We start from the raw sequence: 16917 nt of genomic DNA, 5'->3' as shown, positions 1-16917 counted from the left end.
CACTATTTAGGGCATTTTACTTGAGCACTAAGCCCCTGTTTTTTTCTGAGCTGGTGTTTATTCAGTGCATTTCCATTCTGATGAGAGGTTCTTACCAAATGACCAAACGTCTGATTTGGTGCTGTAGTTGCTGTAGGAGAAAACCTCTGGGGCAGACCATTTGACTGGAAACTTGGTGCCCGTGGAGCTGGTGTACTGATCATCAAGGACAATCCTGGAAAACAAAAAGAAGGGAGCGTGCTGAGCAACCCCCCTGCCCCCTGCCAGCCCCCCGTGTGCAGCCCTGGTGGCATTACCTCGACATCCCAAAGTCAGACACTTTGACCACTTGGGACTCCCCCACCAGACAGTTCCGAGCAGCCTGCAAGAAAAGAAGGTGCAAAGGCAGAAGGTCAGCGCTGAAAGGCTGTCACAGACACTTAGCTGCTTTTAGCCCAGTACAGCAGACAGTGCTTAAAAACAGGAGAATCAAAGTGACATCCTACCATACAAAAAAGGTGAGAACTTGGAGTCCTAATGCTTTCTGCACGTTTTACAGCCTGCATGCTCCTGTTGCCAGGAACACGGTCAGCCATCAGTCTGACCAGCTTGCCTTTGCTGCCCAGAAGGGGCAGAGACAGACTCTGATTATCCACAGCCACCCACAGTCCCTGCTCCCTAGCAAAATGGCAGCAGTGAATGAGGCAGCTCGATTGTCCACTATGTAATTGAAGCTATTGAAAATAAAATAAAATGAAAGCTGAAATTAAGGAAGGGAACAAGGCCAGCTGGAGTGGAGAAAATGTCTGTCAGGGAGCAACATACCAGGTCTCTGTGGATAACAGAATTTTCTTCCAGATAAGCCATTCCTTCGCACACATCTTGGCACATCCCCAGGAGGGTTTCTTTTGAAAAAGTGCCCCGCTGGCTCCTGAGGTAGTCAGACAAGCAACCGTGCTCCATGAACTCAAACACCAGGCATATGGGAGTGTTCTCAAAGCACACGCCATAAAGCTGGACTAGTTTGGAATGAGACAGCTTCCTGTGGACAATGAGGGAAGGTGGAAAAAGAGGCTGAAATATGCTCAGTCCCATCTGTCCTTACGGAAATTGTTATAAACAACCCGCTTTTGTCACTCTGTTGCACTCTGCAAAGTCCAACTATGAACTATGAATGCAGAAAAGAGAAAATATGTAGACCAAGTCTAACTTCAAGCTGGTTTTGCATTAAATATAGTCCAATTTCAAAGGTAGTGGTTAACAAAGGATATTTCTGCGTGGAAAATCATCCAGTCAAACTACTACTTACATCAATACTTTAGCTTCCTCAATAAAATCCTCTTCAGACATTGCTCCTTCACGAATGGTCTTTATGGCTACTTTTGTTTTCTCCAGCCAGTAGCCAAGGTAAACCACCCCAAACTGACCACTGCCAATTTCCTGTACACGGGTGAGCTCTGAGGGATTAATGACCAATTTTCCTGTTGATTGTGAAGAAGAAAGAGTAAGGATCTCATGTTAAAATGTCAAAGAAAAAGCTTTTGTGGGTTAAACATTAAGACAGGACTCTGAGTGAGAGTTGCTAACTCTCCCTCAAATTATCTGTCTGACCTTTGGTATCTCATTTGACTAGTCCATGTTGCAGTTCATGTTCAAGACTAGGAATAACAACATTCCTTTTTTTCTCCTATTTTTCTTGTCTATCCAGTTCTTCAGGGAGGATTGTATCTACTGTGCATACGTGCACTACTAAGAACAGTATGTTTTTGAGTTTCTGTGATGTCTACAGGAATTACAATAAAAACAATACCAGTAAAATTCTGTAGTCAGATGGAGGCATCTTTCGGGAGGGACTCAGCTTTTGGCAAGTTATGCTACGCTCCTGCTCCCATCACCTTTGTTCAGCATTAATTTCAGTACCTAATGTTGACTTCAGTGAGACCCTGGGGTCCTCAGCACCTTCCTCAAGACATTGACTTTGCAGGATCAGATCATTTGGTCACCAATGGTAATGACAAAGATGAAAACATAGACAATGTAAAGGTCTGAAGAAAGCTATTTGTTGTTGTGATAGTCACACAAGTATTCATCAGTATCAATGGGGATATTCAGGATCACCCAGCTAATGAGGGAGGAATGTGATTCCCAAACGGTCAAGACAGTAGCTCCATACCATAGCTCAGACCTGCGGTGATTGGGGCCTTTTTCCTCCAAGAAGAGACTGCATATCGCAAACGAGTGACAAGGCCTGTATAACAGAGGGAAAGGTAGGATCCAGTTATTGTCACAGTCATGGGAAGCATGGCTCCCTCCCAGAAAGGAGTCTGTACACTGGAAGCAGATTTATTGTACTGAGTTCTCAGCTCCACTTGAGGGCAGCTGAACCTCTATCAGAGTGTGATTTCCTGCCTGCTCAAAGGAAGCCAGTTCTGAGCAGTTTCAATTTACTTACCATTTTTGCTCTGTCAGTAAATATGAATTTGTATTAACTCTGAAGGAATTCTAAAGAATACCTTTGATTTGTAGGTATATTTGAAGCCAGGGTTTCCCTTGGTACACCTGAGCTGTAGGGGCGGGAGTCTTTGATGCCTCCCACGTTTGGCTATGCATCCTGGCCAAGTCCCTGACTTTGTGTCAAGTCAAGGCCCAGAGCTATATCACCTCCTGAGCAAGAAGGCACTGCAGTGTAACTCAAGCAGGTAGCTTGGTCTGGCAGTGCTGACACACTCCCATGGACTCCAGAGACTGAAAGGGCTCTCTGTGGTATATCAGTATGACATACAACATCTGTGTTGGTCATCCTCAGCCTTAGAAGGACCACCAAAATGAAGATGTAATGCTGAAAGCTGAGTCAAGGTGATGTTTTTACTGACATCCAAGTGCCAAGATAACATTTCACTGTAAGGATGGAGGTCTTGAGAGACTTCCTTCGTTCAAAACAGTCACCTGGCTGCACGGTAGAAGAACAACTTCCCTCGCTGGCCTCAGCCTTCACTCACCTGCTGCATTGTGCTGGTGATAGTTGATGAGTTCAGGGATGCAGTCAAACACATGCTTTTCTGCCAAATAATATCGCTTGGGAAAGTCTGTTGTTTCGTTGATGTGATAATGTTTTATAACAGGATTGTTATCCGTGCTGAAAAAGATGAGTTTTTCTTTGAGAAAAAACAGGTCACAACAAAAAGACAGGAATTTGGGGTATAGATGGAAGAGCAGAGAGCAAGTAAAAAGAACCTTCCTTACGCAGAAGGAATGGGAGAGGAGCAAGGAGTGAGCTGCAATTGCTAACAATGGTGTGTGTTTGTATGTTCTCCCTGTAACTCGTAGATGGTCTCATCTCTAGAAAGGCTGAGGTTTCCTGATAAGAGCAGGTTGAGTACCAAGTTTCTCTGCCTCTTCTTTCTGAAACAAAACTTTCTGCCCCATGACAGAAACCCTTTCACTAGTCTTGTATTTTCCACCTCAAATGAGTCTATCTTGATCCTACAGACAGTTCAGTTGGGATGGCAATTCAACAAAATTACAACCCTGGTGATGTTTAAGGGGCTATTTATAGGCAGTTATTTAGATGCAGGGAGAAGTGGAGCCTTTAATACCCTTTGTTTTGCAAAAGGCAGCTAACTCTTCTGCCTTTTTTGGAAGCGTTTTTCTCTATCATTTTCATGAGCCTTTTGCTCTCTCTTTATAATGCCAAAACAACTACAGAGATTACACTCTCAGAAGCCATTTCATTGATGTAATTGATGTGAAAAGCTGCTTAGCTCAGCCGTACCTTAATGCTTTGGTGAAAACAGAGACTGTGTACATGCCAGGCTGCCTTGAGTCTCTCACCATGAAGGCACCTTCCCTACCCTGTAAGAAGAGCAAAGGAGAGAAAACTGGTTAGAGACATCATGGAAAAAAGAAGTGGGCCGGGGGCAAGCTCTGCTTGTTTCAGCCATCTCTACTGCTCAGACATGAGGATGTGCTAAATATGTAGGAAAAAAATGAGCCATCAGCCAACCGATGGAGGTTGCTGTTCCATGCACTGCTCTGGTGTCTGCCCAGGGCCTGCAGGTACACTCAGCTGGTCTTTCTTGGGTGCTATATATTTTTAGCCTAGTTTCCTGAGGAAATGAGAATTATGTGATCAGATCATGCTTAGTATGTGTGGGGGTGGATACAAGTGAGTGCGTGTCTCTCTGTCCCTCCAAGCCTCTCCTCTAGAAATTTTGAACCCATTGATGGCTTTCAACCTTATCTAGCAGAACAGTGGTGATATTAATTTCATGCAAGTTCAATGAAAATGGGCAGCCGAGTGGAAACACAAACCCCTCTTAGTGCTCTCCACAGGGAGAGAAACTACAGAACAGAGGTGCAATTTATTCAACACCAGAGAATCCATACAGGAGTGTAGGAAAGATAATTTACCAATTTCCCAGAACTGGGAAAAACTTGGACAAGATCCCATGCTTTCTCAGGTACCCTGGTCATCCAGTATCTAAATATAAATGCTTAGAAAAGCAAGCTTCCTCCACTCTGGCACTCAAAAAACAATTTTCCATTTTAATTTTTCACTGTAATTGCTTTCTACTCATCTGAATGCTGAAATGTGTCCTAGGCCATGATCAGGCAGGGCCAAGCAGTGATGGATCAGATGGCAGAGGAGAAGATTTAACATAACATTTTGGATGTAACGTGCTGTGGTGCTCTATACACTGGTAATAAAAAACGTGGTTTTCTTCTGTTTGCACACAAAGATGCTTTTCATCTGGCATCCCAACTGCTGGATTAGTTTTGCTTTGTTTTACCTGGTAGAGTTCCTCCATTTGTATGTGCCCTCTATCCATTTCTGTATCTATAAAAACTTCTACCTAAAACCAGACTTCCTTCACTTCAGCACTGTGCTAATATTGGTAGAAGACACACAGCAAGCCGTGAATGTCTTTTGTCTGATAAAGGTGGAAGAAGCTTTATCAGCTTTGTCAGACAAAGACCACCCACAACATGTGGTGCAAAGCTGATCCACCAAGTGCGCCCTGCCTCAGCCTCCTTGCTTGCACAGGTAGACAAGTGCTGGAGGCAGCATCCTGCCTGAGATGCTTTAAGTTCCATTCTTGCCCTTCCCTCTCACTTGACAGCAAGGCTGGCTGAAGATCACTCGTGTGCTTGGCCGCATTTTTTGAGGGACTTGTGAGGGCTGGGAGGCTTTGAATCAGAGGTCTTCTGGTTCTCTTGGTGAGAGCTGCCACAGAAAAGCTGTTCTGGTAGGACCCAAAGGAAAAATGAGCTCACTAAACCATGTGTGGATACGTCCTATAAGGAGTATATAGGAGATAAAAGATATTTTTTTAAACTGCATAGAAAAGCTTTTATTTTCATAAAATACTATCATCCAGGATCTTACTTGAGTCTCCTGTTAGTGAAAGAGCTATTTTAAAAACTGAGGTTGAATTTGTGTGGAAAATTTGAACAAGCAGGGCATACTTTTTATTTTCATGACAATTTTCAGTGGAAAACTCTGTCTCTACTGAAAAATTAAAGATGCATGCTCATACGCACGCACACACAGACAGAACTAAACAAAACGCCAACCTATACTTTTGGCTTTCACCCAAAATACTTCAGCACGAGACCAGTTAGATTTTCTGAGAATTACTGGCATTTTCAGCCTCCTGCAGAGACAGAAACAATAAGCTAAAATCACAGTTTTCGGCTGACACGGTGTTCTGAAACGGTGTTTTCCATCACCCTCTCCTGCCCTGGAGGAGGGTGACACAGGTCGCTGCCCACACCCGGCTGCTGCGGATCCCTGCTGGTCCCATACCTCGCTCCTCAGTTGTCATTAATTAATTATTACTGCCCATCTGACCCACACGTAACACGGGCTTACCTCATCCTTGAGGAGCATTTCTGCTTTGCTTCTGCTGATGTTCTTATTGTACCATCTGAAAACATCAAAGGACTCCGAGTCAGCACTTCTAGGCTATTAAAGTTCCTGCCAAAAAGCCTCCGTGCTAGCCCCAGCACTAGCACCAGCACAGATTGCGGGGTGGGGAAGTGGGGTTTGTAGCTTCTGTAACAAATCCAGGGTGCTTAGAGGTACAAGACAAACGTAGGCACAACTTACTCATATATTTGCAGATTCTCGGGTGATTTTTCCGCCAGGTAGCTACTTGGCACGTAGCCTTCATGCCTGTTAAAATGCGATACAGCATGAGCGTGCTAGACAGACAGGATTTTCTCTACATCTGTGGGAGTAAGCCCTGAAAGATTTGCCTGCCAGAAGTCTTGCTCTTTGCATGACATAAATGCTGTTTTTTATGTATTTAGCAGGGTTACTGGGAAAAGGAAACAACTGATATCCTCCCCAGACTGGTTAAACAAGGGGAGATTAAAGAGAAGTAATGCACAGACTCCATCACTGTTCACATTCAGGATCCTATAATTTCTTTTTTGTGTTAGTTATCCCCAAAGGGAACACACAAATATGCTCTGTGCATTCCAGTTTTCACATTTTTTTTTCTCCACGTTCGACAGCACGTATCAGTCTGAACTAGACTGCGCTTCAAAAAATTAACTTTTAGATCCATTTTCTTCAGCTGCCTGGATACAAGCAGCATCAAAGGCAAGAAGCCTTCCATTGCTCTTTGTTCTACATATCAGAAGATACTTCATGAAAGTTACACTAGAGGCCAGCATGTATGTTAATGGATGAGAAACTTGGATTTAGAAAGGATTTGTAAATTGGCTGTGGAAAAGGGACTTACCCGTTCTTATCTTGAATCAGCCACCAATGTTCCTCAGAGCTGTCAATCACATAATATTCCTCATTGTATTGTAACGTCAGCTCCTGCGGGTTCTGGGCTTCATAGTCGTATATGGCCATGACTAAGGCTTCCTTTGTGTCTAGCAACAATTTCTGCACAAATTAGGAAAAAGGCTCATCATACTCATATTCATAAACATCAATGGTATGCTGTCTAAAATGATATTGCCCTGGCAGCACTGGTGTGTGCTATACACGGTCTGCTGGGTTCAAAATCCTCAAAGCTAGGAAGGCACCCCAGGTGCATGGTGGGTTACATTAGCAATATGAGGTTTTTTATAATGTGAAGTTCATAAAAAAAATCACTTGCACAGAAAATAGTTATCTACTCCTTCTCTGAAGCTCAGGGCAGGATTACCTCTGTCTGATCTGTTTGTCACAGATGTTTCCTAAACTCCAATCAAAAGCCTCCAGTGATAAAATCTTCAGGACCTCCCTAGATGGACTTAGGTTGACCCTACTTCTCACTTCTTATTGTGTAAGCCTATGAGATTTTGTCCAAATCCACAAGTGGGTTTGCAAAACGATTTACTCTGTTCCTCTCCACAGCAGCTTTTGCAGATATGAGTACTATTCTCATATCCACCCCCTTTCCCAGTTTCCCTTTCTATAGTTTGAAAAAACAAAACAAAACAAAACAAAAACCCAACAACCATTGAAGCTTCCCTCACGATTGGAAAGCTATTTGTAAAACCAAGCTGTCTTTGCAGGACTGAATCTAGCTGTAGTGGGATGCTGCTGATTTATAACTTATGGAAAGAAAAAGAAAGAAAAAAAGGAAAAGGCAAGAGAAAATCCCAGGGAATATTATCACGGGTGATATTCTAGGTCACTGCGCCATGATGAACATTAATGAACATATTTTCACCTACTTAAGCACACAGGACACTAAGGACAGCTTATCGTGCCTCACTGCACTCACCCAGTTATCTTCAGGAGTGGGAGGAAGTGGCTTCTTTGAGGCTGAAATGAAATCAAGAAACCTAATTTGAAAGAGATCTGGACAAAACCATACAGAAATAGTGAATATCAAGCCTTGGACTTTTAGAGTAAGATGTACCAGCAGCCTGCACCTACACAAGTGACTCTCAGCCACACAGCGTGTTTGAAACTGATATACATATTACATAAGGAATCATGCCAACACAAGGGAAAAAGTCCTGGGTAAAGAAAGATTGACATCCCTATCTGCCAGTACCTACAGACTTTTTTAGTAGACAAAGTAAAGATTACACCTGGTCATTGAAAGTACAGAGGAAATACGATTAGGACAAAATAGGACACACAGGGATGAATCTGTATATCTTAAGAAAGTTGTTAACAGCTTATTGACAGACCACAGCTGATCAAGTTCTTAGTTTTCAATCTAATTCCTGAGACAGCATGAAACATTCCACCGAGGAAAATGTTAATTCACAACAAAGAGTATCATACATAGTGAAAGACGAGCCAGAATAAAGAATGTCCCAGGAAGCCAGCAAGATCTCTTGCTGCAGATATAACATGGTATTCTTTGATGTTCTGTACAAGGCAGATTTAATCCTTTACTTTTTTCCTAGGAATACATATTTTCAAGGTCAGGATGGTCTTAAAAATTCCCATACCATTTCTGGTGGGGTCATACTCTATACAGCCAACTGCCATCTTCTCTGTCTGAGCACAGCATCTCCACTTGCCATCTATCCAAAAGTCTGGATGATACTTGGAGACTAAACTGTTGTTGTTCCTGGTTTCTGGAAAATGATAGAGAAAGAGAAAGGAGGAGTAAAAAAATGTGTTTATTTGTATTGATGTCATCTCTGAAAGGCATGTAAAACTGAATGGAAATAATCTGCACAAAAGAAGCTTCTTCTTTTCAAACCAGGCTTGGGTGAATATTATCAGACTTCTTTGTTAATATTTTCCTTTCTCCTGGAAGGAGTGAATGCCACCATCACTCTGAAGGGATAGCCTTCCTACCTGTGATGGAACTCATACCTCTGTACTGTGCGAGAGCAGAATCCTACCAACGTGACTATCTCTTTAAACTGTTAAACACCAAAACCAGAGAAAGAAGGTCTCAAAAAAGAAAGAAAACCTGGTACGCCATGTACTGATGATTCTCATAAAAAACTACAGCTCTGCAGTATGTATATACATAGGATATAGACTCTGCTGCTTTGGCTTGGTGTTCAGAAGGAGCTGTACAAGCTGGCATTCGCCAACTCCAAATATTTTTTGTGCATGTAAATGCCAGTCTTGAATCTCTGTATGAGCAATTAAAGGTCCTTCTGTTTGAAGCTCATGATCTCTATCCACAATAATAATTTCCTAAAAAGACAAAAAAAAAAATAAATCTGCTGGCCTGTTTCAAGAAACTATTTGAAAACGTTGAATTAGAGGAGGTGATAAATCAAAAACTTGGAGCAGGTTCTTCCCAGAAGGGGAATAACTGGTTGCAAGACTAAATACACGAACTCAATAATATCTCAATCAGGCACAATATTTTCAGAATGAACAATACAGAAGCTTGTCTTATAAAGCAGGAGAAAGCTTCAAGGGAAGCCTGATGCAATTTTTATGTATCTAAACAACACCTTCCCTATGTCAAGTACTGTGCTTCATTTCTGCATGCAGTGGTTAGGTATTGTACCTTCACTTCAGAACCATTGTAATGAACCACAGTGCAATTCAGGAGGTGAACAGGAAATGAAAGCTACCCACAAAAATGTTTCTTAATAATCATGATTCTGTAATAAGGTTGTCATATAAACAACGACTCTGTTAATCAGAGCTGAGAAATGTACCCAGAACATATTAATTTATTTTTTAAAAAGTACCCTAATGTAATTTCTCATCTCTTCCTACATAAGAAACCTCAAATTACAGTAACATATTAATAGTTGATCCTTGAAAGAGGCAAAAAAAGCATTCCATGTCCAAGTTTTCTATTGCTGCTGAAAACACACGCACAAAAATTGCAAATACATTTAATTCCATAGCTGCACTCCCAGTTATTGCGTTGCATGTTTAGATGCAAGACTTAATTCCTCTTGCACATTTTCTTGGCATTACAGGTTTTGAGAAAACTGCTCTGGGTTAAGTAACTTCAACAATTAGGTGGGTGCAGGGGTTTTGTTACCTTCCTTCAGTGTAGAGACCCATCTCTGCCGACTCTCGCGATTGGGTGCAAACACGTAGAGTATGTAGTTATCATGGATGATCTGGAGAGGGGAGTAAAGAAGGGAGCCAGCCGTTAGAAACAATCCCAGATACACTGGGTACAATGGAATCACTGAAAGAAACAGGTAGCAGCCCCCATACCAACAAATTACAAAATGATGCTGTGAGCACGTGGAGTACACAGGCCCTGTTCAGTGACATCTCATAACCTCAGTGCCTTTTGCTTCTCTAAAACTGAGTAGAATACCTGATCAAGGAAGAATTCCAGATGAGTAATATTTTAGATCAATTTTATGTTGTTAAGAAATGCCAGTGAAATCAATGGAGATGTAGCAATCTTCATTTGCACAGAAGCCAGCCCATTTCTTGCTGACCGTGGTTTATTCTTCTAAAGTACCTCTGGGGAAATGCCATCTGTTCTCAGCAGTTTCTTTCAAGGCATGTTCACTTAAAATCTAAGAGCCAAATTTAACTTTTCTTGTGTAAGTATAAATCCCAAGCAACTCCCTGGAGATTTTTTGGATTACTATCATTTTTCAGTTTTTAATAGCTTTCACGGGGATTATAGCGAGGAAATAAGAAGCAAGAGCAGACAAACAATGAGCAGCCAGGATGCTGGTTTCATAAGCTTGTTCTTAATGATGAACAAATGATGGAAGAGAAATACAGAACATTTGTGAAATTTCAAACAGGGAGTAAAATCATCACAAGAATAAAAATGACTCAATCGGATAACTACATTTAAACAGAAAATGTGGTATAACACATAATCTATATTTTTGTTCCATTATTTATCTCAACAATTTAAATCCAAATGGGATCTGGTCTCTTTGATCCAGAGAAGCTTTGAAAAACTCTGACCGCTGTCTTTAAACAGAGATTTCTACGTGACAGCAGCTTTATTTTTTTTTTAAAAGTTTATCCAGCGGCATAGATGAGGCAACGTTGATTATTGTTTAAAGGATAGGAAATATTTGCTATCTCTTGGCCTGATGCCCTTGCAGGCACACGCAGACGGCTGTGTGACTCAGTTGGTTTGCATGCTACAGAGAGATAAGTTATAACCTCTGTTACAAAAAAAATAGGAAGAAAGGAGGAATAATTCCCGCTCGTTTAAAGCCACTCCTGTTGATGTTAGTGATATGCCTGTTTAATGTTTTGACAATCTGAGATGGATTTTGAAATCCGCAGTAAGTGGATCTCCAGAAGATGTAGCCACGAGTACGCACAACTGGATAAAATCACTAGTTTCAGCCACTCAGCAAGGGGCTCACTTGCCAGATGAGCCACACAAAGAAAACAAAACAACCCCAAACTCGTCAGTTCCACAGAAAATTTACAGTTGGGTGCAGCTGAGATACTTAAGAAGAAAATAGACAATATCATTTTTCAAAGTACCACAAAACTGACTCTGGGACAAAATTCAGACAGGCTACAAGCAGGTCCCCTGACCTCAGCCCAGCACTGTCCAGCAAGTCTGGTCCACCGCTATCAGGACTGGCCACAACCTTTACTTTATTTCGTTCTTCCTACAAGCAGTGGAGACACAGCTTGAAAAATTCATACCCAGAACAAGTAGATCTGAGCATTTGTTCCTTCGCTCATCCATTCTCACTGAAGGAAGCTGTGTTATAGTGTGGGAAGGGAGTAAGGAGCAGTCAAGGTTCCCCCATCAAGCTTTCCCACCGGCTCCGGCTAAGAACTTCCCTGTCAGGCTGCTGTTTGCAGTGTGTGACAGCACCTTCTGTTGCTCCTAAAGACCCCAAACCAAGGTTGTAGCACTCTGACTGTCTAAAGGAATCTGTGAACAGATTGCCCTGTATACACAAATTCATACGGTGTTGGGTTCATTAGGGACTGCATTTTGCAGGGGAATTTTATTGAAATTCAAAATGAAATGATATCACTTATCAATGTAGTCAGTGGACAGACTCACCTGGAAAGGGTATTTATATTGACAGGGGATGATGATGTCACTTTTGACAATTTCCACGCATTTAATCCTTGAAAGCTCTACAGAACCCTTCAAAGTCCTTTTTTTCTGAAAGACAGATAAAAACACTTGGTTAAAGCTAGTGATTGTGGATTAAGTGAATAATTAGACAAGACTGAGATGTCCACAGGAGATTTCTGATTTCAGTGGAGCAGAAGCAGATTAACTGATAATGTACAACATTTAAAAGTATAAAGAATCATTCTCATATATGGCACCTCTATATAGATTGCACATACACATATTTATATGCACATACATTTATTTCAAGTCAGCACATGGATTCTTAGAGAACCAGTCAAAATCTTTGGTTGAAATTCATTTTTTTCCCCCAACAAAATTAGATGCCTTTTTAACAACAACAACAAAAAAACCCAACCTCTTTTCATGAAACTTTCAGCTTATCAACACTTGTTTCATACTGAAAAGCTATAAAACAATAAGTATTAAAAAAAAAACAAAAAACACACACACACACAAAAAAACATTTGGGTACTTTGATTTTCAAAACTAAGCATTTTATCTAAAATATAACATTTTCACTGATTCTGTTTTCCAAGAAACAAATCATGTCTCTGGTTTTGGGTTGTCTGGGTTTTCAGATAAGAAAAATAACAGGAAATTTTGAAATAAATAATATCCTCAAAAAATTGCCTACAAAACTCTTTTTCTGGCAGCCTCTGCTGCGTGATTATTCATCAGCTACCAGATAGCTAGATAACAGAGCAGGCAGTTAGGGGAGGATAAGAAAGGAACAGGATCCTGATATCCCCACTGCCCTCGAACTGAGCCATCGCCCCGTGGCTCCCAGGCAAGTGGCACTATGCCCTTGCAGGAGAGATGGGTGGGGAAGATGCAGGCCGGAGCTAAGCTGATGCTTGCTATCTGGTGCACGCTGCTGAAGGATTCGCTACAAACGCGTTCGCTCTTCGGAAGCAAACTGGTTTCCTGTTTTGATTCGTTTTCAGTAGGGATGAAACACTAATCCGCTCCCAGCCCAGCTTTGTGACAACATGATGAAAGACTGTGAGATGTATGAACCCAAAGAATGCTGCAAAATCTTCTGTTTTTGCAAACACGGGTTACCGTCAACATGAGAGAGCATGAGCTTCAGAGACTGCCTTGTACTTGTATTTTGGCGGCCTCCTTGCCCTGCCTTGGAGTCCCATCCCAAACCTTTGTGTCCTTCACCCTCCGGCTCCCTTCTGCCCCTTGCTCCCCACACTGTCATGGACCCACAGCTCTGCCCTGCTGAGATGCGGGGAGGTTTGCCGCTATGAGCCATCCAACTTCAAAACAGAGAGGCCTAAAGTTTAAAAAAAAAAGTTTTAAAACTTTATTCTTGTACAACTGGCTGGGTACTTTGTCGTTGTGCACTCGGACTTGAGGAAAGAGAGGGAAGTTATTACGGTGTGGTTGCACATAGCTCCTGCTGGACTTTGCTGGTGTATGTTTTTTTCGTAGTTGCCGGCAGTTTAACCAGCGCCTTTGGGTTTTCTGCCAGGACTGTCTCTTGTCAATGGCATCTGCCTACATAGTTCTATGAGGTGGAATGGGATTTTTGTATTCAATAAACCCAAGACTGTAAGGCAGCCCTAAATGTAAATACCAATTAGCTAGCAAGAGTATTGCCAAGTCTTAGAAAGCCTCACTGCACCCCATTTTCCCTCCTATTTTCTTTCACTCTTGTCTGTTCACTTCTTTCTTTGAGACTTGGCTTCCTCTCTCTCTTCTCCACAACCTAGTCTATCATTTGTTCTCCCCCTGGGACTTCTACCCTGCCATGAGACACAAAGCCATTTATTTCCTACTAAAACCTTCAATTTTGCTAACAGAGAACTCTCTTTTGACTTATTACTTTGAAGTCCCAGGGCTTAACCACACATGTTCCTTCTCCGAGGCTTTAGGAGTCAATGCTGTGCTGGTCACAGACTCGGCTCGTTCGCTGCAGACTGGTTTTTTGGTTGATACATTTCCATTCTTCTCTGAAAGACAGGGTCCAGCCTTCACAAGGAGCTTTACGCAGCTGTCCTGCAGCTCTCTTCACCTGCTGAACTCCTGTTAATTGGGTAATTTCCACAGCAGAAGCCCCCTGTAATCTCAAGTCAAGGTGTAACATCAGGCCGTGTCTCGCAGCCACTGCATTGCCTGGAAGACTCTCCACAGACGGGACTTTGCCGACAGAAAGCAATTACAGCCTTGTAGCAGCACAAACAGCAGGAATTATGATTCACAAACCAGGCATTACCCAGAAGTGGGCCTGGAAACTAAACATACCCCTGCTTTTGTGATGTCTGCCTGCACTTTAATCTAACAAAAGCAACCAGGCTATTTGGAAGGGAGGGAAGAGGAAAAGCCTCTTAAAAGTGGTCTCCAAAAACCTAAGAAACTTGTTCCTAAAAGGGCCAGACAAAACATGCTGACAGTCCTCTGCTGCTTTCAGTCTTCCTGGAGTATAATTAAATAGCTGTTTTAGCTGGTCAGTCAGAAAAAACATCAGTGGTCTTACTGTGTAATGTGCATGGAGAGATAACCGAGGTACATTGCTGTCCCACGAGGAGAAGCACAGTGTGCTGCAGATCACTGTGTCCTGTTTTATTTCTATTGAGCCATTATTTGCAAAATGGGGGGGGAAAGCTAACAGCACTGAGCGGAGCTTGGTGCATCACAAGCTCCATGCATCATGGTCTTCATCTCCAGTATCTCACCTCCTCTTGCCACACAGCTCCAGCAGTCTTTCCCTGATAAAACCTTTAGTTTGTGTCTCCTAAATGATCACAATGATCCCTATTTGTCTTAGATACAACTTAGAACAACTGACTATGGGATAGAAGAAGGGGGGAATTTTCAAATCACAACTATTCTATAGCGATTTTTACGTACACAGCACAAACCAGGCATCTCACCGTGCTTACTCGGGGAATGAGCCACCTGGCATTTAGCACGTGCTAAGCCTACGCAACCACCAGCACTGTTTTTGCCCAGCCACGGCAGCCTGGCCAGGCAACACAACTAATCACATCAGTTCCTGGTCTGCTGGTTTGAGCTGAGCCTGGGTCAGACAAGCACGGGCAGAAGCGGGGACGTGGAGCTGGGTGCGGGAGGGCAACGAGCCGCCAGCGAGCACAGAGCAGCGTCACGAATATGCTTCCTGACTGCGGTTCTGCACTCATAAGCTTCACAAATGTCTAAGATTTTGTGAGATATGGGGCTATGCAGTCTGGGGAATTTGCTACTTTCTGGCTAACACTTCGCTGTTGCTATTTGTGGTCCCAATTCATCAAATGTGCTACGACAACCATTGGGGCTTAAGGTCCCGTGGAGCCACAAACCTTGGTGGCTGCTGAAATTTGAGCTAAACCCCATTGTATTTATCAAAGGGCCATGGCAGAAAAAGTAGTCACGGGTGCTGGAGCAGAGGGGAGGAGGGAGGGAGGCCAAGTGCCAGGGAGGTGGAGTGGGCAGAGCTTTACCTCAAGGAGTGCAGAAGGAGAGAGCAGACAGCACCTTCTAGCAGGCAGAAAGGCAGCATGCTGTGTTTCACAAAGCAGATTGCGTTCAAAAGTTGTGTAAGAACTTGTGTCTTTTGGGGTGTAAAGGAAGGGAAAAGCATGCAATTAGGATTCACGTGGCCCCAGACTCCTGATCAGTGGTCACTGCCCAGGGCCCATGCTGCAGCTGGACTTTCCTCACCACACGTCTCTGGTGTTGGCTCTCCCCTCTCCTTATCGCCCTTCTTCATCCCCATCCCCATCGCCTGCCCCATCCCTTCCTCCCTGCCCAGCCAGGCCCTCGCAGCCAAAAGGAGCAGGTCCCCCTGTATAGGGGCATCTTTCCTCCGCCCCGAGCTCTGCCCGTGACCCTGTGCGTGCCCGCTGCTCCCCACCAAAGGCCCAGCTGCAGCTTTCCCTCGGCAGGTGGGAAGGGGAAGGTAGATTTATAGCTGCGGTGGAGAGAGCTAGGAAATTCCAGTCCCCCGTAAGCAAAACCGCAGAAACATTTCCGCCAGTAAAAGCATTTAATGACCGTTCCGGCAGTGCCAGGTTTTTGTCTGCAAGACTATGAGCTGCATTTCGTTCCCTGCTTTCATTGTTGTGTTGATTAGGAGCCATTCTCAATTAATCATCTTTGTGATAAAACAGATGGGGGGTCTGGCTGCAGCCCTTGGCATGACCCACTTGGGCCTTGTCACCTTCACCCTGGTCCCTCTACTCTGGCCGGGCTCAGTGTACAACCTGGATGGAGGCAGAGGCTGATCTGAGGGTTTCTTACACTGTGGGATTGTAGTGGTGAAACCATAGACTCATAGAATGGCTGGGGTTGAAAAGGACCTTAAAGATCATCTAGTTCCAACCCCCCTGCTCTGGGCAGGGTTGCCAACCACTAGAGCAGGCTGCCCAGAGCCCCATCCAGCCTGGCCTTGAATGCCTCCAGGGATGGGGCATCCACAACCTCTCTCAGCAACCTGTTCCAGTGCCTCACCACCCTCTGAGTGAAAAATTTTCTCCTAATTTCTAACCTAAATCTCCCCTGTCTTAGTTTAAAACCATTCCCCCTTGTCCTATCACTATCAACACATATAAACAGGCATTTATATGTTTATAAACATATAAACCCAAATTCTACTAGTTAGAATTTGGGTCTCTTATAATCATGTGTTGGCTTTAAGGTAGCAATGGAGAAGAACAGAGTACATAGTAACTAGGAACCCATGAGATATCACTGCAATAAGATGGACTTATTTTTAATGGTGATTCTCCTGAGAAGTATTTTTCCACTGATCAAAAATATTATGCTTGAACTTGAACTTCCTTGAAAACTGTGCTAATGTAATTACTAATGTAATTACTTCCTACCCCTTATCTTATCATATTCCTTATCTATACATTGGGGCATGGGCTCTTGTTATCATTATTAGGATATAAAGAATTGTTGACTGCTGGTTGATAGAGATCTTGCCTGAACCCTAACATTG

At 43.1% G+C, this 16917-nt stretch overlaps 1 protein-coding gene across 1 annotated transcript in view; it reads right to left on the bottom strand.

Annotated features, from left to right (window-relative positions):
* ITK (IL2 inducible T cell kinase) overlaps positions 1 to 16917 on the bottom strand; it is a 30311-nt gene that overhangs the window by 5429 nt on the left and 7965 nt on the right. The window contains exons 2-15 of the mRNA XM_013176057.3: positions 11886 to 11990; positions 9909 to 9990; positions 8392 to 8520; positions 7710 to 7750; positions 6729 to 6880; positions 6089 to 6154; positions 5852 to 5906; positions 3752 to 3831; positions 2979 to 3115; positions 2153 to 2227; positions 1289 to 1460; positions 805 to 1021; positions 297 to 361; positions 96 to 214 (exon numbers count right to left, since the gene is read on the bottom strand). Coding sequence (XP_013031511.2) covers positions 96 to 214; positions 297 to 361; positions 805 to 1021; positions 1289 to 1460; positions 2153 to 2227; positions 2979 to 3115; positions 3752 to 3831; positions 5852 to 5906; positions 6089 to 6154; positions 6729 to 6880; positions 7710 to 7750; positions 8392 to 8520; positions 9909 to 9990; positions 11886 to 11990 — 1495 coding nt within the window. The remainder of the gene's footprint in view (positions 1 to 95; positions 215 to 296; positions 362 to 804; positions 1022 to 1288; positions 1461 to 2152; positions 2228 to 2978; positions 3116 to 3751; positions 3832 to 5851; positions 5907 to 6088; positions 6155 to 6728; positions 6881 to 7709; positions 7751 to 8391; positions 8521 to 9908; positions 9991 to 11885; positions 11991 to 16917) is intronic.

This window comes from Anser cygnoides, chromosome 14 (assembly GCF_040182565.1).
Source record: "Anser cygnoides isolate HZ-2024a breed goose chromosome 14, Taihu_goose_T2T_genome, whole genome shotgun sequence".
Classification (NCBI taxonomy): Eukaryota; Metazoa; Chordata; class Aves; order Anseriformes; family Anatidae; genus Anser; species Anser cygnoides.
This window is presented reverse-complemented; position numbering and strand designations above follow the sequence as displayed.